The following is a 27,867-nucleotide window of genomic DNA, read 5'->3' as shown; positions in this document are numbered from 1 at the left end:
GAGAGGAGAAAATTTGTAGGATGAGGTAGGAGAGGTCAGGGTAGAGCTGAGGGGGTGGAAATTGGGTGATGAGGAAATCGGCAGAGGTTTGGGGCAGAAGAAGGGTGCTGGACTGAGGGGAGGGGTAGAGTCTGCCTCCGGTGTACTCTGTCAAGCTCTTCTCAAGTGTCTAAGTGATTGAGGGAAGTCAAGGTGTATTAATTAGCTCCAGCTGAAGCTGGACAGAGAAACTTTGTTCTCCTGGAGACAGAGCGGATCTGAATTGGCTCTTGGAGAAGACCTACTGAAGCAAGAAGAGGGAAAGTTTTGAAAACTGGACTGTTTTTTCCCTTCCTTTTTTTAAATATGGAAGAAGTGAACAGAGAAAACATTGGTCTGTTGAACAAGCCTTCGTTGGATGCCAGGACACCAAGCTTATCCTCCATTGGAGCTGTTTTCATTCTGCTGAAATCAGCTCTGGGAGCTGGACTCCTAAACTTTTCTTGGGCTTTCAGTCAAGCAGGTGGCATCACCCCTGCCTTAATCATGGAGCTGGTAAGTCGTCAGGGACCTCGGTTTGGTTTCTATGATTTTTTAGGAAAGAAGTGGAAAAATCTCTTTCTTTGGGGGGGAAGGAAGAAGAAGGGATTTTGCAGAACAAATAATTTCAAGCAAAGCTGAACAAATGTGTATAAAATCAGTGTTGTTACATTCAATATTTTCCTTTCTTTTTCCCTCTGATATCAGTGGAGTATAAACCTTTCAGTGATACAGATTGGCAGTTACTCAGTCTTAGAGACTTGCCGGGGGTATTGAGAAGCTAAGTGACTAGTTCATGAGCGTAGCAGAGTAGAAAGGAGCACGGGGTCTGGCGAGTCAGAATTCCTCTCTGACCCTCAGCTGTCTCATCTATTAAAATAAGTCAGACCCTCTAAGGGCATTTCCAATTCTGAGTCTGTAACGATGACCTCCGGTCTTGAATCCAAGGCTGGCCCTCTCAGCCTACTACACCATGCTGCCCTTCCTCTGTTAACAAACTGAAAATCATATTTTAAGACAAGATTTTTTAAAAAAATAAACCATACAAAAGGCATAAGTGATCAAGACTCCTTCAAGATTGTCTCTTTCTGTCTCTCTCCGTGTTTCTTTCTCTCTCTCTCTCTCTCTCCCTCCCTCCCTCCCTCCCCCCCTCTCCCCCCTTCCCTCTCTCTCCCTCTGTCTCTCTCTGTTTCTTTTTGTGTATATCTATCTGTCTTTCTCCCTCTCTTTTCCTGCCCCTCTCTCTCCTTTTTCTCCTCTTTCTCCTTGTACTCAGGAGGACTTTGAGATCAAATCCTACCTCCCGTACCTACTTGCCATGTGACCCTGTATATGTCCACACACATGCATTATTTGAGATTGAATCTCCCTATCTTGTCCAGGCTGTAGATGCACTGGTTACTCCTGATCCCAGTACTTATCTCTTTTTCTAGTCCATCCTGATTCACTCTTCCTTAATCAGCTTGCTGGTCCTCCATTTCCCAGGGTTTACCATATCGATGGCAGACTTTGTGCTGATTCCTGATCTACTTTTACCCGTACTGCAGCTGAAAACTCCCAAACTCAAGTGTTCCACCAACTTCCACCTCCCCAGTAACAGGGACTATGGGGATGGACCCCCATACCTAGTTTTCCCCTTATTTTTAAAATAGGAACCTTTAGTAGGTACCTCACGTGTTAGGGGCAGCTAGGTGGTGCAGTGGATAGAGCAATGGTGAACTCAGGAGGACCTGAGTTCAAATCTCACCTCAGACGCTGGACACTCACTAGCTTGGGCAAGTCACTTAACCCTAATTGACTCATCTTGGGTAATCTTCAGTCATCCTGATCTGGTCACTGGATTCAGATGACTCTGGAGGAGAAGTGAGGCTGGTGACCTGCACAGCCCTCTCTTACTCAAAACAAAGTCAAGTGCAAGTCATGTCATCATTTCTGTGATGGTATAGTCTTCTTCGGCAATGAGGGACAAACACACAAACATACACGTTTGGAAAGAAGCACAATCCTAGCGGCCACAAGGCTTTGGTGTGTGCTGTTACTGAAATGAACAGTTTATAAAACTGCTCTGTTGATGTCATCTTCAAGATTTGGTAAATTTCCCTACTTTTGTTTACTTTTTGTATCTTTTTGCTTCTTGAGGATGGGACCGTGTTCTTTCTCATCTTTATATTCTCCACAGTTTTGCACGTAGTAGGTGCTTTAGGCTGACTGCTCATCAAGCCAGGCTAGAGATGGGAACCGTCAGGCATAAGACTATAATGAAATTGCCATAAGGACTGTATTTTTGGCTGGAGAGGGCAGAATCGGGGGTAGAAGCCATATAGAAGAAAATTTAGGTTTGATGACAGAAAACATTTTCTAACAAGCAGAACTGTCCAAAAATGGAATGAATCATCTTGAGAGCAGGTGGGCTTCTGTCCTTTCAGGTGTTCACGGAGGCTAGAAGACTACTTGTAGGACAGATTATAGTGGAGATTCTTTTCTAATATGACCTGGAATAGCTGGTCACTGAGGATTTCAGCTCCCAAATTCTAGAACTTTCTTTTTTTAAAAAAAATTAATTTTTTAAACTTTATTATTTAATTACATTTATTTAGCTAGTTTTCAATATTCACTTCTATAAGATTTTGAGTTCTAAATTTCTCCTCCTCCTTCCGTTTCCCCCTCCCCAAGGTGGCATGCAATCTGTATAGGCTATAGATGTACAATCACATTAAACGTATTTTCACATTAGTTATCTTGTAAAGAAGAATTAGAACCAGTGGGTGAAACCACAAGAAAGAAGACACAAAAAAGAGAGAGAATAATATTCTTTGATCTGTATTCAGATTCCATAATTATCTCTCTGGATGTGGATAGCATTTTCTATCATGAGTCTTAGAACTTTCCTTTCTGCAGGGAAAAACAATATTGTCTTGTAATGATTTGACCTTTCCCATGTATTCATCTTATCTCTTCAATTAGGTTTCAAGCTCCTTGAAGACAGAATTTCACATTTATTTGTGTAAGAAATATAAATATTCCTCTGAGTTCAGGGCTATTTAAATGGTAATGAATAAGCATTATTAGAGAACTAATGGATTTATTTTTTTCTCCCTGAGGAAAATAGAAAATTCCTTTGTTGCTATTTGATTGAGAATATAAAGTTTATTAACTTGTTTCTGCAGTGACTTTTTATTTGTCAATGAGGCTTTTTTCTTCCCTCCCCTGCCATGCACAGGGCTGTTGGGTAAAAAACATTTCTCTTCACCATTGGGTGGGTTGATGATGTCAGAGAAGACTGGAAATGAAAGTCTTGGTTGACTCAGGCTACTGAGAGGATGACTGAGTATAAAGACAAGTCATAATAATGTGATCTGGGATCATAGAAGCAAGCCATGGAGAAATGATTGATTCCAACCTTCTTTATAAAAATTGGTTCTTGAATTGAGCAAGAGAACTGAGATTCAGAGAAAGGACATGACTTTCCCACAGTCATTCTGTCAGGATTTATATATGGGTCTTTTAATTTCAAATCTATCATCACCCTAAACTGAAGGGAGTCCCCTCAAAAAAGCAGGGACTCTGTAGTATAGTAGAAAACCTTCCTCCTTGCCCCCCATTCTCCTTTGCATTGGAGCTGGAGGCCCTGGGTCAGAATCTTAGCTAAGTTACCTGTTCTGAATGGTCTTGGAAAAAAATCATTTACTTTAGTTTCTTCATCTGTAAAATGAAGGTGTTGGGTGTGGATCACCTCGGTTCATGGGCAGATTTTAGGGGGTCCACAAACTTAAGTGAGAAGAAATTACATCTTTGTTTTTACTAACTTCTAACTAAAATCGAGCATTTCCTTCAGTTATTTAAAAACATGATTCAGAGAAGGGGTCTGAAGGCTTTATCAGGTTGCCAGTGGGGTCCAGGACACACACACACACACACAAAAAAAACCAGCTCAGATCCTCTGGACCAGACGATCTTAAAGGTAGACCCTTAAAAAAAAATTAGAGTACCTATCATGTGTGTAAGGTCCCATGTTAGGGTTGTGGGTTATTAAATACCTACTGTGTGCCAGGCACTGTGCTAAGTCCTGCCAAAAGGGTTGATGACAAAAAAAGTTAAGAATTCCTGTTCCTTTTAGCTCAGACACCTCACTCTATAGATGAAGAAAGCAAACACCAGAGGGGAAATACTCCCAGGGACTTTACAGTCAGGTCTGGAGACAAGACAATCATACCACTGGAAAGGAGGAGGAAGCACCATCTAGATTATCACTCTTCTGCTCTTTTCCTTGGGTACCTTCATTGATGATGGGCACCTTGAAAGTAAACCCCACCCCCACCCCCACTCCCAGCCATTGCCCTCTTCTTCTTCCTATTTTAAAACCTTTCTTATTACTATAGAACAAATACCCTTGAGGTTACCTTTGCCTACTTTCATTCCTATAATTGTCTAAATTAAAAGGAATTTTGAGGTCATTTCGACTAACCCATTCATTTTACAGAGGGAAAAACTGAGATCTAGAGATGGAAACCAGCTTGCCCAATGTTGCAATGGCCAGGGCTCAAATCCAGGACCTCTGATCCTAGATTCAGTGTTCTTTCTATGACATATGGCTGAGTGGGAACAGATGCTATTTCTGAGGAGTGAATGAATTCTGGGATGTGATTCAAGAAAGGCCATGTGGCTGAACTGAGTTTTATCAATCTAGCTCTCTCTTAATCAGAGTACTTAAGACTCTGGAAATAAAGAGAGAAATAATAACTCACATTTGTATAGTCCCCTAAAGTTCTTCTAAAATGTTTTAATCTGTTTTTTAAATGTCACTGGGACTTCTGTCCTTTGAAACAAATATCTAGTCAAAATAAATCAGCATGATGGCTGGGTATGAGAATGTATTTTTCACTGAGCACATATTTAATCATATGAACATATATATACATACGCACTTGTGTATGTATATGTATGTGTGTGTGTACCAGGGTAGCTAGGTGGTGCTGCAGTGGATCAAGTGCTAGTCATGGAGTTAGGAAGACTTCTTTGTGAATTCAAATCTGGCCTCAGACATGAGCTGTGTGATCTTGGGCAAGTCACTTAACCTTGTTTGCCTCCATTTCCTCATCTGTAAAATGAACTGGAGAAGGAAATGGCAAACCAGTATCTTTTCTAAGAAAACCCCAAATGTGGTCATGAAGAGTCAGACACAACTGAAATGACTAAATAACACCAACCCTTTGCCAACAGATAGGAAGAGGCACACTTCACTGTAGAGTTCTCTGAAGTGACAGTTAGTCACTGCATTGATTAAACTTCAGAAGTCTTTTGATATCACTTTGTGCTATTGTGGTCACTTTATAAATGATCATAGGATGATAGCTTTAGAACTGGAAGGAACTTTAGAGTTTATCCAGTCCAACTCCCTAATTTAACAAGTGAGGAAACTGCAGCCCAGAGAGATTAAACGGTCACACAGCTCTTAAGTATCTGAGGCAAGATTAGAACTCAGGCCTTCCTGACTTCACATCCAGAGATCTAGTCACTAAACTATGCTTCTAATTGTGTTTCCTTCCCTCTGTATCAGTTCACACAGCTTTCCCAAGAAACCCCTGAACTCTTCATATACATAATTCCTGATGGTGCCATAACATCCCATTATAGTCATGCGCTGCCGCTTGTTACCATTCCCCAATGAGTGAGTCTGAAGATCAACAAAGCATCTCCTTGCAACAACCCTGTAGATTAGGGAGCACAAGTATGATTATCCCTATTTTATATACGGGGAAAGTGAATCTCGGAAAGGTTCAATGATTTGCTCATGGCTATACAACCTGTAAGTAAATATTAGAGCTAATATTCAGATCCAAATATTCTTCCTGCTACACTAAGCTGCCTTTACATATGGTCAAACAGAAAGAACACTGCTTTTGGAGTCAAGAGACTTGAGTTTAAATGCCAATTCTCGTGCCTCTGCCTCTGGTGTTTGAGGTAGATAGAAGAAGAGTTCTTAACCTTTTTGTTGTCAGAACTTTTGGCAGGTTTTAGCGTAGTGCCTGGCACATAGTAGGTATTTAATAAATGCTTGCCGATTGTGTGACTGGTAGTCTTGTGAAGCCTATGGTCCCCTTCTCAGATTAATGCTTTTAAATACATTCAATAAAATCCATAGGATTGCTAAGGAACTCAAAGGTTAGTGAAAATAAGGGTGCACTTTTTTTTTTTTTTTGCCTGATTCAAATTCATGGACTCTGTAAAATCTATCCACAGGAATCCTTGGACCTTGGGTTAAGGATCCTTGATCTAGAAGATTTCAGATTCTTTGTGATTTTAAATTCTGCAGTCCTATAGGGATAAGATGATGGTCCTTGGACCCCAGGTTAAGAACCTTTGATTTAGAAGGTCTCAGATTTTATCCAATTCTAAATTCTGCAGTCTATCATAGGGATAAGATGATGGTCCTTGGACCCTGGTTTAAGAACCTCCATACAGTTCTAAATTCTGCAATTCTGCTTAGGGATAATGGTGATGATAGAAAAGACTTGGTTGGCATAGCCTATGGAGCATGAGTTTGTACTGAATTGTACCTAGTGATCAAAGGGCATAATCCCTACTTTTTCCCAACTTGTATCCTTGGATAGGCCTCTTCCATCTTCCCCTGTCTGTGTCCTTGAAGAGGGAAGCTGGCAGTCACAGCCCAACTTCATGGAAGGGTCTTCTTTTGACAGGTGTCTTTGGTCTTCCTCATCAGTGGCTTGGTCATCCTGGGCTACGCTGCCTCCATCAGTGGCCAGTCCACCTACCAGGGTGTGGTCAGAGTACTCTGTGGACCAGCCATTGGGAAACTCTGCGAAATCTGCTTCATCATTGATATGTTCATGATTTCTGTGGCCTTTCTGAAGGTTGTGGGAGACCAAATGGAAAAATGTAAGCACCATCCCTTTAGAGGTATCTGAAGAATTTATCACCTTCCATGGTGAGATCCACACCTCTCCTACTTTGACAATCCTTTTTGATGGTCACTTTAGGTTTACAAAAGCACTTTCCTTGTGAGCTAGGTGGGTGGGTGGGGTGTTACCTAAGGCTCAGAGGGGGAAGGGGGCTTGAGTAGGGTCAGAGAGCTAAAGAGCTGAAGAGTTAGAATACTTATTGACTTTATTTCATGACGACCCCTTCTTCACCTGCCTTTGTAGTTATTGTTGTTAACCAGTAAATTAAATTAAATTAGAGTAAAATTTAATTCTGTCCTGTCCTGAATCTCCTGAAAACTTCAAGTTTCTCAGGCCATGTCTGTTGACTAACTGGGCAGAATAGTGTCATGCCAGCAGCTGGGGCATCCCTTTTCCTTCAATGCCCTGGAGAAAAGTTATATTATCCCAGTTGGTGGTTTGGAAAAAACTCAAGGGAGTTTTGACTCTAATTCTTACTCTGCCCTAAGGAACACAGTTTGTGTTATCTTTTTTTAAATTACAATTTTATTCATGCAGCTAGGTGGTACAGTGGATAGAGCATTGGACCTGGAGTCAGGAAGGCCTGAGAAGACACTTACTAGTTATGTGACTGGGCTTACCTTAACCTCTGGCTGCCTCAGTTTCTTCATCTGCAAAGTGAGCTGGAGAAGGAAATGACAAACCACTCCTATCTGCCAAGAAAACCTCAAATGGGGTCAGGAAGAGTCACACACGATTGAATAGCAACAGCCATTACCACCTCCTAGGATGGTTATAAAGATCAAATGAGATGAGATAGGTTGTCCCAAAAATCTTATTGCAGCTATAGGCTATTAAAGCCACAGGGCATATTTGTAGATCACTTTGCAAGCCTTAAAGCATGATGTAAATACTAGCAATTGACACCTTTTATTTTCACATTAGTCACTTCTGGATGTATATGTATTCCCAGCCCAGTGAGTCTTCCCTTGTAACAAAGGAAAATGGTTCTGAACAGCCACCACCGCAACATCTGGTATCCAGAGTCTCCCATCTTCCTAAGGAAAGGAAGGAGAATTTGCATTGTTCTTTAAGTATTTTGGTTTGTATGTATATTTCTTGGTGGATATTTATGTATGTTTTTACGAAAAAAACCCTGAGGATAGACCTCCTCAAGTGTAAGGAATTAATAGGGAGGTCTGAGTATATGATGATGATGATGATGATATAATAAACACAATAATAACTCCCTTTCTGTAGCACTTCAAGGTTTACAAAGTACTTTCTCCAACAACAACCCTATGAGATTGGTAGTACAAGTACTCTTATCCCCATTTTACAGATGAGGAAACTGACACAAAGGTAAAATAACTTACCTAGTAATTGGCAAATCCAGGATTTGAACCCAGATCTGACTCCATCTTTCTATCACAGTGCCCAGTTTTTCCTCAGGCAGGAAAATGCCCCCCAGAAACTGTGGACTTGATAGGGATTCAAAGTGATGATAATAACATATGTCCATCATGGTTTGATGGTCACTGGACACGATGTATGCCTGAAGATAACAGCTTTGATAACTAGCCGCTGTCTATAGATTAAAGCCACCTGGAAGGAGCTTTGGGAGTTCTTTCATTGTCTTCCTGGGAATCTCTGCTGAAGACCCTTGATCTGACCATTAACGGGAGATGAGTAGAGGCTCCCCCCAAACCAGCATCCCTTGATGTCCTGGGGATCTTTAGTGGCCCCTGTATTATTGGTTTGTGTTTAGAGGACCTGAGTTGGAACCCCAACTCTGCCACTTAATACAGGCAAGGAGACCTCTTTGGGCTTCAGTTTCCCCATCTGCAAAATGAAGGAACTGAGTTTGATGGCCTCTTAGGTCCCTGTCAGCTCTGTGATCCGATTTTTCTTTCTCTTCTCTCTAGTGTGTGATTTCCTCTTGCCAAATGCGACCCTCAGTGGGAGTGTCTCAGCGGTCCCTCGGCCCTGGTACACAGAGCAGCACTTCACCCTGTCCATCCTCTGCATCCTCATCATTTTTCCTCTGTCTACGCCTCGAGAAATCAGTTTCCAGAAATATACAAGGTGCATCCACATTTAGGGGCAGTTCCCCTGGGAAAAGGGAAGATGTGTTTGGGATTTTTCCCATTAATTTTGTTTGAATTTTTCTTGACCTGAGATTAGGGAAGGGATAGGGGTGTCAGGGATTGTATTTCTCTAATGAACACACATATACTCCTTTTTTGCAGGGGTTCAGACTTATGATTTCAGGGGTATGGGAAACTCCCAGCGGGGAAAGTCTCTCCAATCAACAAGATCAACAATAATTAAATTAGTTTGATTGGAGAAACTGAGAATTTTAAGCAAGTTGTCCATGCACACAGGCTATAGGAATCTAATTCCTATCATAAACGATTTCTCCCAAGTGAAAAGAAAAAATAAGACTTTTAGTGCTAAAGGGTAGGGGAAAAGTATAGCAACTGAGTTTTGGAAAACAGGAGATGGGTGTCTTGCCAGCCTCCCTTCTCAGATTTGGTTCCCAAGTAGTTTTTGTCCCATAAGAGGAGAGGGCAAGGTTGGCCTGAGAGTCACGTGTAAATCACTGACTCTGTCTCTGAGTCCCAGATAAACATGTAGCTACTAACACAGCATCCAGGAAGCTAGCCAAGGCGGTCAGGTATGGGGCCTACTTGGCTGGATTTCTTGTTCCTCATTCATTCATTCTAACTTCATTACCCACCATGTGAACCTAGACTCAGCTCAATGGGAAAATCCAACTAAACACTGTGTGTGTGTGTGTTAGCATCCTAGGTACACTGGCTGCTTGCTATCTGAGCCTGGTCATCGTGGTGAAGTATTATCTGCAGCCTGACGGCCTCATTCCTGAAACCCATTGGTCACCGAGGTGGGTGTCAGGGAGCTAGCTGCTCCTGGTCCCCAGGGGAGGCAATGGAGAAGAACAGTAACTCAGGAAGCATTTTTTCAAGCACCTACTATGAGCTGTATATTGGAGAAACTTGGAGGGATCTTCTTGGTGACTCTAGCATTCCAGAGGCATTTACTTGCTATTTCCCAAGCTCCTGGCAGCAATCAATACCTTATGGGTCCAGAGCTGATCATATGGGTATTGGGTATTCAGCTTTGCTGGCTATTGGGGTTTCAAAGACAAAAATAAACATCTGCCCTCAAAGAGTTTATGTTCCGTCGGGGATAAAGGGAAGTACAGCAGCGACCTCTTACTTCATGAATTGGTCTAGGAATGCCATTCCAGATCTATGAGGGGTTTCTCATAAATTGCAGGCCAAAGGAGCATAGATTATAACTGGAAGGGGTCTTAGAGGCCTTCAGGTTTAACCCACTTATTTTACAGATGAGGAAACTGAGGCTAGAGAGGTTAAGTACTTAGTATCAATGATCATCAATGTCGATACAGCTGGAAGGTGTCTTGGAGATCACTAGGTGGCCTAAGTGACCCCTCATTTATAAGAAACTGAGATGAACGGACTTGTCCAAAGTTCTTATTATTCAGTCACTTTTCAGTTGTGTCTGACTCTCCATGACCCCATTTGGGGTTCTCTTGGCAAAGATGCTGGAGGGGTTTGCCATTTCCTTCTCTAGTTCATTTTACAGATGAAGAAACTGAGGCCAACAGAATGAAGTGATTTGCCCAGGGTCACACCCACTAAGTGTCTGAGGCTGGATTTGGACACAAGTCTTCCGAATTCCAGGCTCTATGATCTATCTACTGCTTCACCTAGCTGCCCAAAGTTAGTGCTGGGATTAGAACCCAGGCTGTCCTCTGATTCTAGGTCCAGGGCTTTTCCCCTGCCACTTCATTGCTAAATGCTTCCTTCTCTCTGTACTATGACAATGGAAATTCCTCACATTTACAATTGTCTCATTGGATCTTTGCAACCCTATGAAGAAAGACAGGGCATACTCTTTCCATTTTGTGGTTGAAGGAACTGAAGATCAGAGTGATTTAAATGATTTATCCAAGGTTAGAATGGTGCAGTGGAAGGGCCTGGTTAGATTTCACTTAACCAATTCTACTACCTCTTATTGCCTCTGGACAAGTCACTCACCCAGTCTGGGCCTCAGTTTCCCCTTCTGTAAAATGAAAGAGTCAGACTAGGTTGTCCCTATCAGCTGTGAAATGCTGTGACTTTTCATGGCTAGTAAGTGATGAGCTGATACTCAGATCTAGATCATATGATCCCCAGGCTGGGGACCTTTCCATCATGGCCCACTCTGTCTCTGTGCCTGGAATGGATGATAATGAATGGGAGCCCACATGTCCAAGGGAAGCATTAGATTCTAAAGCAGTCAGTGCCAAGGCCACTCGGGATTAGGCTAATTAAAGGGATTGGGGGTAACAAGTGAAAGATTCCCCTTTAGGGATGTTAGTAAAGGTAGGGAGAAGTCCATGGGTACTGTAGGATAGTTAGCAAAATACAGAATTAATATCCCTGGATTGGGAGGCATCATATGGGTCCTTTGAAGGAAATCAGTCAACAAGCATTTATTAAGTGCCTGCTGTGTGGTAGGTACTGAGCTAAGCACCAGGGATGTAAATAAAGGTAAAAACACTCCTTTCTCTCAAGAAGCTTACAAATCTAATGGACGACCTGCAAACTACTGTATACAAACAAGATAGATGCAGAAAAAAATGGAAATTATCAACTGGGGGCAGGGGAGAAGCGCTGAGATTAAGGAGGATTGGAAAAGGCTTCTTCCTGGTACTTTAGTTGACTTAAATGAAACTAGGAGCTAGAGATGACGGAAAAAGCTCCAGTCATTGGGGATAGCCAATGAGAATACTTGGAGTTAGGTCTAGTGTGAGGAGCATCGAGGAGGCCAGTGTCACTCAATAGAAGAATAGATGAGGGATGTAAGGAGGGAAGGAACTGGGAGGGTAGGAGGGGGCTTGCTTAGGAAGGGCTTTAAAAATCAAATGGAAGATTGTATATTTGATTCTAATGGCAATGGGGAGTCACTGGAAGTGACATGATCAAACTTTCATTTTTTGTTGTTCATTCATTTCATTTGTGTCTAACTCTTTGTGATCCCAGTTGGAGTTTTCTTGGCCAAAATATAGGCATGATGCACCATTTCTTGTTCCAGCTCATTTTACAGATGAGGAAACTGAGGCAAACAGGGTAAAGTGACTTGCCCAGGGTCTTGTCTGAAGCTGGATTTGAACTCAGGTCCTCCTGACTCCAGGACCAGTGTTCTATGCACTGTACCATCTTGCTGCCCCAATTTGTGTTATGGAAAGATCAATCTGATAGCTGAGTGGAAGATAGACTAGAGTTGGGGGATACTTGAGGCAGAGAACCCCTTCACCCCACCCCAGCAGGTCATCTCAATACTTCAGGCTTGAAGTGATGAGGGCCTGCACCAAGGTGGTCACAGTGTCAGAGGAGTGAAGTGTGTACATTATGAAGGTAGAAACAATGGAACTTAGTAATTGATTGGATTAGAGGGAGGGTCAAAGAGTGTGAGGAGCTGAGGATGAAACCTCAGATGAAACCCAGGTGTCAAGGTTGGGTATGAGAGGATAGAGGTGCTTCTCAGTAATAGGGAAGTTAGGAAGAGGGGAAGCCTGGGCAGGGGTGATGAGGAGTTCAGTTTTGTAAATGTTGAGTAAGATATTTACAAGGCATTCAACTCAAAATGTCCAACAGGCAGACAGAGATGCCAGGATTGGAGGCTGGGAGAGAGGTGATGATAGTTGAACCCATGGGAGCTGGTTTCACTAACTGAAATAGGATGGAGAGAGCCCTATGAGAACCATGTGACCTGGATGAAGATCCAGGAAGGGAGAATGGAATGGGATTCAGGGTTTGTAGATCTGGGGAAGGTACAATTCATTCGTTTCTTGGGAGTCACACAGAGGACCATTTCAGAAACCACTGGAGTCCATCCGGCTCTCTTGGAGGCACCAGATGGTCAGGAATACAGTAGGTATACCTGAAATGTCAGTAAGACAGGAAGCAGTGGTGCTTGAAGGTTGATTGCCAGCAGAAGTATATGGGAAGCTCTGGACCACTAAGGTATTAATTGCTCCTGGAAGCAGCTAAATGCCCCTGAAATGCTAGGGTCACTAAGAAGATCCCCCCAAATTTCTCCTGTATACATACTTCAGCCTCTTGCCCTGTTCAGTACCTTTGCTCAAGGGAAACAGGCTGCCAAAGATGATGAGGGTGAGGGCACAAATGCCTCCTCTCCCCTTCCCTCCATTCCAGAGAGGAACTGGCAAGATATATCCCATGCATGGCCTTGGAGCTGAGAACAGCCAGAGGCACTTGGCATACGTTTTTATCTTTTCCAAAGCCTGATTTTGATCATGTGCAATTAAAAGCAGAATGTTTCATCCTATCCATTTGTACTTTCTGTACTTCTGATGTTAGCTGGGCTTTCAGTTTTCCTTTTTATTAAACACCTGGTTTCATCTATTTACAGATCTTCCTCCTGGTTTGCTGTATTTAATGTATTCCCCACCATCTGTTTCGGATTTCAGGTAATTTTAATTTGGGTACAGAAAAAAAAAGCCTTAAAAATTTCCCCCTTTTGTTTCCTAGGTTGCCATGGCTAAAGAATTTGTCACACAGTGGCCAGTCTTTTGCTAATGAACCTTTTCAGACTCAAGTAGGCTGGGCAGTGGATAAAAGGCAAGATCTTTTGTTTAAAATTGAACTTTAAACTTTCCAGCTTGATAGGGCCTTCCAGTCAATGAATAAGCATTTATGAAGTACCTCTTCTGGGTCCCACACGGCACGGGTGCTAGATCTTGGTGCTATAATGACAAAAATAAATGACTCCTACCCTCAAGAATCTTCAGTTCATTCAGGGGAGACTAATTATGTATATTTAAAACATATAAAGCAGTTACAGAATAACTCTGATGTGTGGGAACATGGGGAAAGAGGGAGGTTGAGGCAGTAAGGGAGTAGGATCTTGCAAAATCTTCAAAGAGATTATAGAAGGTGGTATTTCATCAGAGTGATAAGGAAATCTGAGATTCCAAATGGTGGTGAGGAGGGAGGACATTCCAGGCATAGACAGCCTTGCTAGAGTATGAACATACACAAGGAGGAGTGTGCCTGCATCATAGAGGAGACAATATAATAGGACTGGAAATGTAGGATGGAATTGGGTTATGAAGAACTTTAAATGCCCCAAAGAAGACTTTCTGTTTGAGACTGAAGATAAAAGGAAGCTTAGTGAGTAGGGGTAGGGCTGATATGGTCAAGTCTAAACTTTAAGAAAATTACTTTGTCAGCTGTGTGGAGGATGGACTAAATGGAGAGAGATTTATCAAGAGCCTACAATATGCCTGCAGGTAGATTGCATAATCCAGCTGCTGGCAATATGCTTTTGAGAACCCAGGGTCATGTTTAAACCATGATGAAATACCAGATGTGGACTTGACTGACATAAAAGATAGCTTCCAGGAAATGTGTGAGCAGAGCAGAAAGAGACAGTCTGACAGTACTGGATGAGTCCCCACAGAGCATAAAGACCTAAGAGGAAGACCTTTAGGATATTGGTACATGATCTTTGAAGATTCATAGAAAGACATGGACAAGAATTGCATGAGATGGGATAGCTAGGGACCACATGTGCCAATGGAGGGATCAACTCTTTGAATGAGCTCTCAGATCCCACTGACGTACAGGGGGATCCCTAACTCTGCTCTTCATGTTGCACTGGGCCCCTAATCCCTATATTATTACCAGGATTTCACCACTGCTCCTGGCTGTATGCTTCTCCCTTCCATATCTGGTAATCTGCATGGTAAATATCTGCATGGTGAACCAGCCCATCTCCACCCTACCCTCTGCTCTTGAATCTCGTGCCTTCTTGTCCAGTCGTTTGCCAAGACCCAAACTGAATTATTCCCATCACTTTTTTTCTTTGCTCCTATCCATATGCTGCAAAAAAACCTGGGGAAAACTTATAAAACTGTATTGACTAGGTCAACTACAGATTTATTATTTAATCTTAACTGGACCCTCATTACAGCAAAGCAAGAATTCTCTTTCTTGTTAACTGATTGACCATCCCACTTTTCAGAGCGATTGTTCCAAATCTTTTCATTCCTCTTCCAGTCTCTTATTGCACCCTCCTCAGTCAAGGACCTTGCCTCTATGGCACTGGAAAAATTCAGGCCATTCACTGAGAGCTCCCCTTGATCCCCTCCTCATCTCAAATTATTCAGACATCTTTCCTCACTAGTTCCTTCCTTGCTCTGGTCTTGGATAAGAGATAGCTCTTTTTCTTGCCCAAGTCATATCCTCTATAGGTATCCTTGATCCTATTCCCTCTGGACTTCTCCAACAGACTGCCTCCATTATTATTCCGCTCTCTGTTATCTTCAATTTACCCCCATCTGTTATTTTTTTCCCTGATGCTTACAAAGAATAAGGCAAGACCCCTGTCATCTGTATCCTTAAAACTAATTTGATCCAGCCACCCTCACCTATTATCCTTTATTTCCCTTCCCCTTCACAGCTAAACTGCTTGAGAAAACCATCAACACTAGGTGTCTCCTCTTCCTCTATTTTCTGTCTTCTAAATCCTCTGCAATCTGGATTCTGGACCTCCTCATTCAACTGAAACTGCCCTCTCCAAAATTACCAGTGATTTCTTAATTGGCAAGTCTAATGGCTTTTCCCCATCCTTATCCTTCTTGATGTTTCTATGGCCTTTGACATGGTGGATCACCCTCTTCTAAATATGTTCTCTTCTCTCTGCTTTCAGAGCTCTGCCCCTTCCTAGCTCTCCTATCCATCTTACTTCTCAGTCTCCTTGGCTAGTTCTTTGTCCATGTCATACCCACAAAACAGGGGCATCCCCAAGGCTTTGTCCTAGGCCCTCTTCTCTATTTTATCTGTGCTATCTCTCTAAGTGATCTCATCAGATCCCATAGATTCAATTATCTTTAAATAGATCATTTCCCCCTTCTCCTCCTCTCTCTCCCTCCTTTCTGTCTCTATCTCTCTATGTATATATATTCACACACATACACACTTGTATATATACATAGTTGCATTTACACACACACACACACACACACACACACACACACACACATATGCCTATATGCAGCCTTAGTGGGTTTAAAAAAATTCCAGTCCCACATTACCAATTCTTTTTGAACATCTCGAATTTGATGTCCTATAGCATCTCAAATACAACATGTCCAAAACAGAACTCATTATCTTCCCCACCCTATCTCCTAATCCTCCCTACTTCCCATCTTCCCTCTTACCATTCAAGGCACCACCATCTTCCCAGTCACCCAAGCTCACATCCTCAGCGTCATTTTCAACTCTTTCCTCGTATTTGCCATACGTATTTGGTCTATCTCCACATCTGCCTTCACAACATCTTTGGGAGAGGTATCCCTTCCTTTCCATTCCCATAGCCACAATCCTGATTCAAGGCCTTATCTTCTCTTGCCTGGACTACTGCAACAGCCTTCTACCTGGTCTTCCTGCCTTCAGTCTCTCCTCACTCCAATCTATCATCCATTCAGCTGTAAGGTGATTTTTCTGTACCATTAGTCTAACAGTGCCACCACTCAGTTACCTGCAGGATCAAATATACACTCCTCAATTTGGCACCGAAAGTGTTTCATGGTCTGGCTCCTTCCTACCTTGCTGCTTATAGCTTGTTATCCTCTACATATTTTATATTTCAGCACTATTGACCTACTTGCAGTTCCTTGAATATAACATCTGCCACTCCATGCCTTCCCAATGCTGTCCCTTCTTGCCTAGAACTCTGCCTCACTTACCTTCATCTCTCGGTTCTCCCAGCTTCCTTCAGGACCCAACTCAAATCCCACCTCCTCTGGGAAGCTGTCCCTCATCCTCCTCAGCTGCTAAAGCCTTTCCTACTCAGATTCCCTTCCATCTACTTCCTCTATATCTTGTACGTACCTAGTTGTTCACATATCTTCTCCTCTACTAGGAAGTAAACTTCTTTAGGGCTGGGCCCAAAGGGCAGTTTGCCATTTTTGGTATCCTTATTAATTATCTCAGTACCTGGCATGTAGTAAGTATTTAATAAATGCCTGGTGACTTGACTTGACTCAGTGATTTCTCAATTTCATTGCTGACCTAGTACTAGAAGCAACTGTTTTTGCTCTTTTCATCTCTACTTGATACCATTTACAAGAGCCAACGTGATTATAGTAGAATGCTAGATTTGCAGTTAAGAGTGGTGCAGTGGAAGAAATAAGCTCTAAAGTTAGAAGACTTGTGTTCAAATCCCACTTCTGATACTACTATATGACCTTAGGATAATTACTTAACCTTCCTTGGACTCAGTCTTCTCATCTGTAAAATGAAAAGATTGAGCTAAATGGCCTATGAGTTCTTTTCCAATTTTGAATTTATGATAATAGTGTGTGTGTGTGTGTGTATGTGTCTGTGAGAGAGATTAAAAGAGACAGAGAGAGATGGAGACACAGAGATAGAGAAAGACAGAGAGAGAGAAAGACAGAGAGACCTGGATGTGTAAATGGCAGAGCTCAGATTCTGTGTGACTTTAGACAACTTAGTTGAGCAGGCCCTCCGTTATCTACTCTGGAGAATGAGGGGCTTTGACCAGGACAGGCCCTTTATCATCCATATCTTACCTCAGGTATGCAGCAAACTCTGGGAGACTTTTCAGTTTTATGTCTTCTCCTTTGTTTGCCTTTCCTAGAAGGTGATTGGCATTCCTTTCATTTTCCTCCTTTAGGGAAGTTCCATTTGTTCTCCATCCTCTCCTTTCTTGTTTTAACAGGTTATCTCACAAAAATGACAAAAAGCTCCCAATTGAAAATTTTCCCTCTGACACATTAAGAACAAGTCTTGGGGCAGTTGGGTTGTGCAACGAATAGAGCACTGATCCTAGAGTCAGGAGGCCCTGAGTTCAAATCTGGCCACAGACAGCTGTGTGACCCTGAACAAGTCACTTAATCCTGATTCTAACCCTCCCCCTAAAAGAGCCAGTCTTTGGGGTTGGGAGTTAGGTGTGGGGAGGGAGGCGTTTGGGGGTCATTTCCCATTTTCCCCTGTAACTGGAAGGATCTCTTTATTTCTGTTATTTCTCTCTCACTGATGTTCTTGGAGGGCCAAAGTTTTACCTCACAAGCAGCCCCCTTTCCTTTCCTCCTCACTATTGCTTCCTTATTGTGTACCATCTGTAGTTTGTTGAAAGTCAACTACCAGATTTTTCCTCTCCTCTGTTTTTATCCCTTACATTTCTTCCAAAAATCTAGAGGATGTTTTTGTTCTCAACTGCTTTCTGTATTTGGTTTAACAAGAACCCCCCAAGCCCTGAGATGCTCACTCACAGCCCTCCTCAGGGTATGGGGAGATTGGACAGCCCAAGGTGTTTGCCCAGAGAGCCACAAGGGGGTGCCCTGGTTCCCCTTTTGCTGGACTCCATCTCCTGTCTCTCCTAGCAACAGTGGCCAGGGCTGCTGTTGCCAGGCATGTTGGATGTGGGGAGAGAGGTGCTGGGAATGGACTCCAGTCTCCCCACCTCCACCCCTACCCAGGAATGACTTGAGTCCTCCATGCTCTCATGCAGGAAGAAAAGGATAGATACCCTTAACATGATCTGAAATCTTGGGAAAGAGTGTGAGGACAGGAAAGGAAAGAACAGGGAATATGTGAATTCAGTGATGACAGAAGCCATACAGCTGTCAGGATTGTTAGAGAGGAAGATGGAGTGGGGGGATAGGGACTTCAGGGGTAGCATGGTAAAGCGGCAAGGCTGCTGGGGGGGAGGGGATCAGAGGATGTACGTTGGAAATCCAGCTCTGCGACTTATTCCCTGTTACCCAAGCAAATCACTCTATTCGTCTTAGTAAAAGGAAAGAAGAAAAGGGAGGGAGGGGAGAAAAAAGGGAGGGAATGAAGAAGGAAAAATCAGGAAAGAGAAGAAAAGAAAGGAAGGGGAGGAAGGAAGAAAAGAGAATGAAAGAGAGTATGGAATAAAAAAAGGAGAGAAAATAGGAAGGAAAGAAGGGAGGGAGAGAGAAGGAAGGAAAGGAGAGAGGGAAGAAGGAAGGAAAGAAAAGGAAAGAAGAAAGTGAGGGAGAGAGAAGAGAAAGAAAAGAAAAGAGAAAGGAAAGGAGAGAGAAAGAGAGAGGGAGGAAAGAAAAGGGAAGAGGAAAAAGGAAAGAAAAAAGGGAAGGAGGGAAATAGAGGAAGGAAGAAAGGAAGGAAAGAAAAAGAAAGGAAAGGAGAGAGGGAGGAAGAGAGGGAGGAAGAAAAAGAAAGAGAAAAGAGGAAGGAAAGAAGAAAAGGGAAGGAGAGGCAGGAAACAAGAAAGGAAGGAAAAGAGGGAGAGAGGAAAGAAAAGAATGCAAGGGAGAAAGAAGGAAGAAAAGGAAAGATGGAGGGTGAAAGGAAAGAAGGGAAGGAGAGAAGGAGGGAGGAAGGGAGGAGACAAGCACTTATTTATTTCTGACTTGATTTTTCACTATAAGATGAGGGGTTTATATTCAATGATGTCAAAGGTTCCTTCTGACTCTGGGTCTGTGACTGCTGGGGGAAGAAGGAGAAGGAATTGAGAGGCCCTAAGGCTGGGAGGGAGAGACCCAGGCTCATCAATGCTTAATAAATGCTTGTGGACTGGCCAGCTGATGGAATAATTTTCATCTGACCAAGGCTGAGCAGGGGGCAGTTCACAGGCAGGCCATCTGGCATCCCCAGGGAAAGCAAGGCTACCAAAGTCTTTGGAGGAAGCCAAGAATGCCCTGTTCTTGCTTTCCTTACTCAGGGTAGAGGCTTGACGCTGTGCTTATTGTAGATAGTTCTAGGCTTATATTCTGTGCTTGGATCAGAGTCCCAATGATTTCCAAGGTGTGAACACTATGGCCTGTTCTCATACTTAGAAAGAGAACTCCGTAGGTGGGTGTGGGGATGCTCAATGACATCCTCTGTTTTTCAGTGCCATGAAGCCAGCGTATCTATCTACCAGAGCATGTACAACCAAAATCTCTCCCATTGGACCATGGTATCAGTGGCCGCCATGCTAGCCTGCTGTCTCATTTATTCCCTGACAGGTAAAAGCCCACCTGAAATTGGAGAAGCAACCCCTTTCTCCATCAAACTTTGATACCTGGGAGGGGGCTCTGAGGCCACTACCTGCAGTTTGTCAGTGCTGCAGAGTGACTACTACAAAATGGGTATAATAAAGTAGAAAGGAAAAACTCAGAGTAAGCATTGGCTCCATCTTTGCAGAGGACTTTTGGAGTCTAGAGTTGACTTTTTGGTCCAGACCTGTGACATGATCAAGGAGTAAAAACTGGCAACTTGTCTGTGGCAGTCTTTAAAACTGCTTGATATTGTTCTCACTCTGCACAGTGGGTCACTGGGAGGCTTGGCATAGAGCATTCTGTTCATAATGTTACAAGAAAAATATGACATCGTTCCAACTCTCCAGGAAATCTGACTCTTAGGATCCTAAGAGTGAGAGTTGAAAGGGACCTCTTAGATATCCAGTTCAACCCCTTAGCTTCATAGATGGAGAAATTGAGGGCTACAGAGTGGGGGCAAATACAGGTGTACAATTTGCTAATGTAGCGAAGCTGTAATCCTGCTGCTGAAGATGTCGGAGCCCAAAGTCAGTGCTTGTCTGTTCAAGACCCTCAAGCTACTCCTTAGAATCTCTGCCAACTGCCTGCTCCTCTACAGTGACTGAACTATTCTACTGAGCCTGCCAGCTATCCTCTGGATGCAGTGACTCAGGCTCCCTTCTCCTTAAGTTATAATCTCTGAGAGGCCTTCCATGTGGGTCTGCCTTGGCACATGTACATATATCTACTTTCTCTCCCCACTTTCAGGTCATAGCAGGCCCCCTGACTCTCTGCCTTCCCTCCCCTTAACCCACTCACTATCTCCTTACTAAGTTAGCAACTGTGAACATATCTGTTCTAAGGCTCAGACACTTGGATTTCATAGAGATGCTTCTGAGCTCCCATTAGACCTTGTGACTTAGCAAAATATCTTCTAAGATGTTAAAGGATTTATCTGAGCCTATGGGGCAGCCAGGTCCTATCTGTGAATTCTAAGCCAAAGTGAGGGAAGATTTCTCTAATCCTTCCTGATTTGAAATCCCCTGAAACTTTGCAGGGCTCTACGGCTTTCTGACTTTTGGAGATAATGTTTCTGCTGATGTGCTGATGTCCTACCCAGGCAATGACACCGTGGTCATTGTTGCTCGCTTCCTCTTTGGTGTCTCAATTGTGACCGTCTACCCGATTGCTCTCCTCCTGGGCAGGTAACAGAGTCTGTCAGTTACTTGGATTAGGGCGTTGGTGGGATTGAGGGATGAGAAGGAGCCATCTCTATCCCATGGGATCCAGCTACTTGGGATGATCAGTTTAAAGGATTTCAGCCATTCAGGATCACTATGGCCAAAAAATATTCATTGAAGACCTACTATGTGTACTTACTATGTGTACTATCTGTATCACAGAGCTTAATGGTGAATTGTATGTTAGAATCCTAATATATACAGTGGAAAGGCAATTGAATCCTGGTTCTGTCTTATTTCAATCATTCTACCTTAGCCAAGCCACTTACTGTCCATTCTTTTAACTCTTATTTATAAAGCACACAGTGGTTATAGAGTGTTATGCTAGGTGCTAGGGGAGACCTAAAGTTAAGATCCAAAGTAGTTCCTACCCTCATGGAACTTAGTGTAAAGTGTGTGAATGTGTGTGTGTGGAGGCATCTGGTGGCAATGCAAATGAATAGAGCACTGGACCTGGAGTCAGGAAGACTTGAGTTCAAATCCAACATCAGACATTTACTAGCTGTGTGACCACGTGCAAGTCACTTAACCTCTGCCTGCCTCAATTTCTTCATCTGTAAAATGGGGATAGTAATAGCATCTCCCTCCCAGGGTTGTTGCAAGAGTCAATATTTATAAAACACTAACATAGTGACTGGCACATAGTAGGTGCTATATAAATGGTAGCTGTAATGGTGCTGATAATTGGGAGTAACAAGATCTGGGTTCAAATCATGTCTCTGTGTGATCTTGGGAATATCACTTAGCTTTCTGAGCCATATAAGTTTCCTCATAGGTAAAGTGCAAGGTTAGATGAGACGACCTCTAAGATTTGGGGCTGGAAGAGACCCCTGATACTATGCCACCAACACGCAACTCTAATATATAATAATATGTAGGTGCATTAAGAAGCTATGACTCAATTCGAATGTTTATTCACCAGTGCCTTAGGCATGGATCTGTCTTGTTCAAAACAAAAACAAAAACAACCACGGCGTCTGAGGGGGAGAGGTGGGAGAGGTGGTGCCGACTGGGGGATTAGAAAAGGCTTCTTGGAAAACGTAGCATTGGAGCTGGGCTTTAAAGGATGGGTAGGAATTCAAGGGACAAAGAAGGGGGAAGGAGGGCATTCCAAGCATTAAGTACAGGATCAGTAAAGGCTGAAAGGTTGGAAAACTACAAGCCATAGACGAGGAGACAATTGAGATTGGCTTAAATGTGGACATGAGAGAAAAGAATAATAGGGGAGCCTTCCCTTGACCTTGGCTTTCCCATCTGTAAAATGGGGTTGATAATTCTTGTCAATGTACATCCTGGGGTATCTGTGGGGCCAGTGCTTTGGAAGTTTAAAGTAGTCAAATCATTGTAGGCTATTAGGAATTCCCATCTTTAAGATCATGAACTAGTGTTCCTATTTTTCTGTCCCCCATGAAGCACCTAGCATGGCAAGCTGGTGTCCAGTGCAACTTCCTTATAAATATTTGAATTTTCTTCAACTCGGAGATGTTAAAATCAATCAAGAATTTATTGTGACGATTTTTTGCCAGGCAAAGGCAAAAAAAAATCAAACAATTCCTGCTCTCGATATGTATATGAAGTCTATGTAGAGACAGAGTAAACACAAAATAAAATATAGGATCATTGATGTAGAGCCAGGGAGATTTTGGGGGTGCATCCCTCGAGTCCAGCTTTCTCATTTTACAGGTCACAAAGCTAACAAAGGTCAGAGGTAGGATTTGAGCCCAGGTCTTTATGACACCAAGTCCAGTGCCTTATTCCCAATACCACAGTGCTTAAATCCAAAAAAGGAAGGGAACTAGCAAAGGCTAGGGGCACCTGGGAGAAAAGGAATGACATCGAAGTCCCTTAGGAGCCTGTGTGAAAAGAAACATTCCCTGTCTCATGAAGAAGGGATAAGCCAACAGGCCATCAGTGACACCAGTGCCAAAGGTTGGCTCCAGCCAAGCACTGGTATACTTCATTAGATTCAATTATTAGATTGTGAGATCCTCAAGGGCAGCAGCTGTCTTTTGCCTTTCTTTGTATCTCCATCACTCAGTGCAATACCTGGCACATAGAAGGCACTTCATAAATGTTTGTTAACTGACATCTCCCAGGTCAGTGATCCAGGACTTCTGGCTGAGCTGCTCCAGTGTCTGGGGCTGTGGAAAGTGTGCAGACCCTTCAGGAACCTGGGTGCGAATGCTGCTGACAAGCCTGTGGGTAGCCACCTCGCTTCTGTTGGCTCTGTTTGTCCCTGACATTGGGGAGGTCATTATGGTCATTGGGGGCATCAGCGCCTTTTTCATCTTCATCTTCCCAGGTGGGCATCTTCTCTTTCCAAAAGCTTTGTCTGTACTCTTACTTTGCTTCTGAAGACTCAGGTCTCTGGGGAAGGAGGGGAGGACACCCTGTGCTGATTTTGAGGGTCCCATCAGGTTGGGGAGTCCTCCTCAAAGCCAAACAATGTCTAATTCCTGCCAACTACTTCTCCAAGTCATGCTAAGACTTTCAGCTTAAATTTAAAGCTCTAGTGAAGAAACTGGAAGATTTCCTAAGAAACCCTCCATTTTCACAAATGATGAAATAAGATTATAATAAAGGCTTCTAGGGTCATGGCTGATTTCCACCACAATCTATCAGCACAAAGAACAAGGAGTCGACTGGCTTCTTAATATATACTGATGGTAAATCAATAGAGGCCAAAAGCTTTTAGTAAATATGAAATATAAGTTGACATCGAATTGCAGAAGTCTGATACTGTATATCATCATTAAACATAGAAACAGATACTATGACAGGTGTTGGGCTTAGCTAGCAAACTGGATAGAGCCTGAAATTGGAGAAACATCCTAAAGAAATAGCAGTTACCATAGGGTGTCAGAACTGGAACAGTGCCAATGAGCATTTTAGCCCATGAACCCCAGAAGGAATAGGAGGCTTAGTATACAACCTTGAATCTAATAGGTACTTGGTGAAAGCACTTGGCATTTAAAGCCCTTTACAACTGGGTTCCAAACTATTTTTCCATACTGATTTAGTATTATTTCCCTATTGTATATCTCCATTCCACCCATACCTGTCTACTTGCTGGTGGCCTCGAAGGATATCCTATCTGCACCCTCTATTCTGTGCAGAAGCACAGAATGCTTTTCCCAGGGGGTAACAGAAAGCAGTCAGATGGCTTCTCAGAAGATTGCTAGAAAGATTGTGGGACAAAGAAAGTCAGAGTGGGAGAGGAAATCAGGAAGTCGGAAGTGCCTGGGAATGAAATTTGGCCTTTTATTATGCACTCACCATCTGCGGGCAGCATAGCAGGAGATTGCTTTTGGATTTTAACTAGATGTTTAAAGTAACCTTACTCCTCTAAGCATTTTGTGTTTCCGTAATTCCTAAATTTAGACACACTCATTTGGGCTCTCGAAACAAGATTAATTAGCTTCAGTATTAAGGTCTCAGAATCATAGAATTCTAAAGCTAGAAGGTAACTTGGAGATGGCCCTGTCCAATATCCTCACTTGAAAGAGGAGGGAAGTTGAGATCTGGAGAGGGTGGGGAAGGTCACAGTGGAGGGTGGTTGATGGTAGATCAGGCAATGAGGTGGCAAAGCCTACTCTGAGAAGCCTCATGGAGTATTTAAGGATCTGACATCTGCTCCCCCCCCCCCCCCCATCTTCCTGTTTTGCTGGCAGGGCTGTGTCTCATTTGTGCAGTAGACATGGAGAACCTGGGCTCACGAACTAGGTGAGTTTTCAGTGGGTCGTTTGGGCTCCTACACCATCACGACTTTAATCATAGATTGAATCTTAGAGCTTAGAGATCCCATCATCTAAACCCTCTCTTTATATAGATCAGGATACTGAGGGAAATGACTCCCTCATCTTGTTCTTACCCCACCCCCCCGGGCATTGGGCGTTCACACATGCCATGTTCCATGCCTGGAGTGTTTTCTCTCCTCGTGTTAACAAGCCTTCCCTTCTTTCAAAGCTTAGCTTACCTGTCATCTCCTCCATAAAGTTTTCCATAAGTCCCCTCCCCTTTCCTCCTCCCCATCCCCAACCAAATCTTTCTCCTTCAGATTTTTCTAGAGTATTTTGCTGGGGTTTCTCCTTTTGCCCCCAATATCTTATTTTGTATTCTATGTATCTGTATACATATGGTAGAGGTTCATAGGTTTAGAGCTGGAAGGGACCTTAGAAGCTATGGTGTCCAAACCCTTCCCTTTGCTGGCAAGGAAACTGAGGCTGAGAGAAGTGAATGAAATGACTTGCTCAGGGTTACCCAGTTAGTAAGTGTCTGAGGCAGGATTTGAATTCAGGTCTTCCTGACTGCAAGTCCAGCATGTTATACAACCCACCAGCCTCTAACAGTGTCTCCCCTAATAGCCCCTGGAGGAAAGGAATTGTTTTACATCTATCTTCATATCTCCCACAGTTCCAAGCATAGCTAGTAAACATTCAATAAGGATTTCAATTGAATTGTGCATGAGAGATGACACAGGCCTCAATCTTGTATCTCAGGAGACCCTAAGGTCCCACCTTCATGAACCACATGAAAGCTGGCATGTCCAATCTAAAAAAAAAAAAAAGGGCTTGCAAAGAGCCAGGTTTAGGATTGTTGGAAGGAAGGCTCTCCTAACCATTAGAGCTGTCCCTAAGGTAGAAAGGGCTTCTTTAGGAAATAGTGGATTTCCTTCTCAATGGGGGCCTTTACACTAAGGTATGCTGTGAAGTTAAATTCAACTTCAGATGCTGACTAGCCATTTGACTCTGGGTAAGTCACTTAACCCTGTTTACCTCAGTTTTTTTATCTGTAAAAGTGAACTGAAGCAGGAAATGACAACCCTATCCAATATCTTTACCAAGAACACTCCAAATGGAGTCACAAAGAGTTAAACTTGACTGAAATAACTTAACAATAGACACATACACACCCATTGGGTATGTTGTTGAGGGCACCCTTGTTCTTGTAGGTGGTGGACTAGATGCCTCTGAGGTCCCTCCAGTTCTGAAATTCAATGGATCAGCTCTTAGAACCTGTTGTCAGTAGTTTGGGCCTGAATTTTTCTTCTTAAAGAGGTGATCTGAGCATGATTTTCTTCTACATGGTAGAAAATACCTAGTGGTCTGTTTTGGGATTGGGCTGGGTGTTCATGTGGGATTAATCTCCCTGCTTAGCTCCTTAACCCCTTTAACAGATCACTGTCTACAGGGAAAAGGTAGAAACCTTCCTCCTTCCTCTTCCTCCTCCTCTTTCTTCAAAGACTCTTTAATTTAAAATGAAAAGAACGCCTCCTTTGGAATCCAGGAACCTGGGTTTGGGGCCTACCTCCATTTACCACTTATGTTTCCTTAGTTAAGCCACCAGGTAACCTCTTTGGCTCCCAGCTTCCTCATATGTAGAATCCTCTTGGGCTAGATGATCCTTGAGCTTTCTTCCAGTGTTGACATTCTTTGAGGCTGTGAGTTTTTTTTCTGCCAGGTTTTCATGATGCTTAATATTTTTAAGTTAGATTTTGTGTACCCAGCACATAAATATGATAACACCATAGATTTAGGGTTGGAAGGGATCTCAGAGGTCATCTCCTTCATTGTATTGTCAAAGAAACTGAGACCAGGGGATGCTAAGTGATTTTCCCTAAAGCATCAGAAGTAGGATTTGAACTCAGGTCTTCTGACTGCTGGGTAAGTTTTGTTCCCACTGCACCACCCCACCTTTCTAAGGAAGCCTGAATCTGATAATCAGGCTGGTTTTGCCTATTGCTGCTATTATTACTCCTTTCTCCCCTGAAAGAATGTTGCATGTCACGGATCACCTAGACCTACTTCATTTTGAGAAAAAAGAGGCACAGACAAGGAAAGTGACTTGCCCAGGGACCCACAGGTAGCAAAAGAAGAGAATTCAAATGTAGATCCTGACTCCAAATCCAGGCTGTTTCCACATCTTCCTGTTCTCCCTCTTACTGGAGTCTGAGCAGAGCAAAAGAAAGGGAGCTGAGCTTCAAACCAATTTCCCCCCTCCCTTACCCTCGATAGTTGCTTTGGTGATTTTGGGAAGAAAAAAAATAAGTCTAAAGGCCTGGGTTCTTATTGCCTGCAATTTAATTTTTCATAGGCTTGATGTTCTCATCACTGCAAGTACTTGAGAGATGTCTGCATTCATTCCCCATGCATTAAAATAAGTTTTTCCAACCCCCTTTATTTCTATGAAAATGTTGGGAAAGAACTTAATAATTTTTTTCTTCGTTTTTCTACCCCATTCCCCAGGTCCTGCTTGGTTTTCTGGGGTGTGGTCTCCATCTTGACCGGAGTCTTTATCCTTGGACAGAGCACCAGTTCAGCCATCTTGGATCTGTTCTGAGGGTCTGTTCTGAATCAGATTTGAGTCCTGAGCTGGATGTGAATGTGGAGTCGGGGAAAAAGCTGAGCAAAAAAGATCCGTCTTGGACAATTCAAAAAGTTATGGACACTTTGCTGAGACTGCCCTGGCCTTGGGTACTTTCTCGTGTGTTTGCTTTGCTTAAGAGTATGTGTGTATGTGTGTGTGTGTGTGTGTGTATGTATGTATGTGTGTATGTGTATGAACACACATGTGGGTATATTCACATATATATATAAATACATCGATTTCTATGGTTTCTAGA

The 27,867-nt window shown here is 43.0% G+C and overlaps 1 protein-coding gene across 3 annotated transcripts; it reads left to right on the top strand.

Annotated features, from left to right (window-relative positions):
- SLC38A8 (solute carrier family 38 member 8) lies at positions 1–27,867 on the top strand. Of its 3 annotated transcripts, XM_072636174.1 has the most exons (10): positions 1–534; positions 6,717–6,915; positions 8,843–9,002; positions 9,721–9,822; positions 13,383–13,440; positions 19,878–19,992; positions 21,062–21,209; positions 23,342–23,547; positions 24,917–24,968; positions 27,491–27,867. In XM_072636174.1, exons 1-10 carry the CDS (start codon positions 346–348, stop codon positions 27,582–27,584), a joined length of 1,323 nt encoding a protein of 440 aa, XP_072492275.1. In that variant the 5' UTR covers positions 1–345; the 3' UTR covers positions 27,585–27,867. The 3 variants fall into 3 exon arrangements, with proteins under 3 accessions (XP_072492275.1, XP_072492276.1, XP_072492277.1); XM_072636175.1 differs by lacking the exons at positions 13,383–13,440; positions 19,878–19,992; positions 21,062–21,209 and adding an exon at positions 13,502–13,591 and having other exon boundaries at positions 5–534; XM_072636176.1 differs by lacking the exons at positions 23,342–23,547; positions 24,917–24,968 and having other exon boundaries at positions 5–534.

This window comes from Notamacropus eugenii, chromosome 1, assembly GCF_028372415.1.
Source record: "Notamacropus eugenii isolate mMacEug1 chromosome 1, mMacEug1.pri_v2, whole genome shotgun sequence".
Classification (NCBI taxonomy): Eukaryota; Metazoa; Chordata; class Mammalia; order Diprotodontia; family Macropodidae; genus Notamacropus; species Notamacropus eugenii.
Note: the sequence above shows the minus strand (reverse complement) of the source record. Positions and strands in the feature narration are given on the sequence as shown.

Coding starts and splice junctions, on each gene's coding strand:
- SLC38A8 (XM_072636174.1), top strand. CDS start 346: ATGGAAGAAGTGAACAGAGAAAACATTGGTCTGTTGAACAAGCCTTCG. Junction 13,441..19,877: donor CCATCTGTTTCGGATTTCAG/GTAATTTTAATT, acceptor TCTGTTTTTCAG/TGCCATGAAGCCAGCGTATC. Junction 21,210..23,341: donor ATTGCTCTCCTCCTGGGCAG/GTAACAGAGTCT, acceptor GACATCTCCCAG/GTCAGTGATCCAGGACTTCT.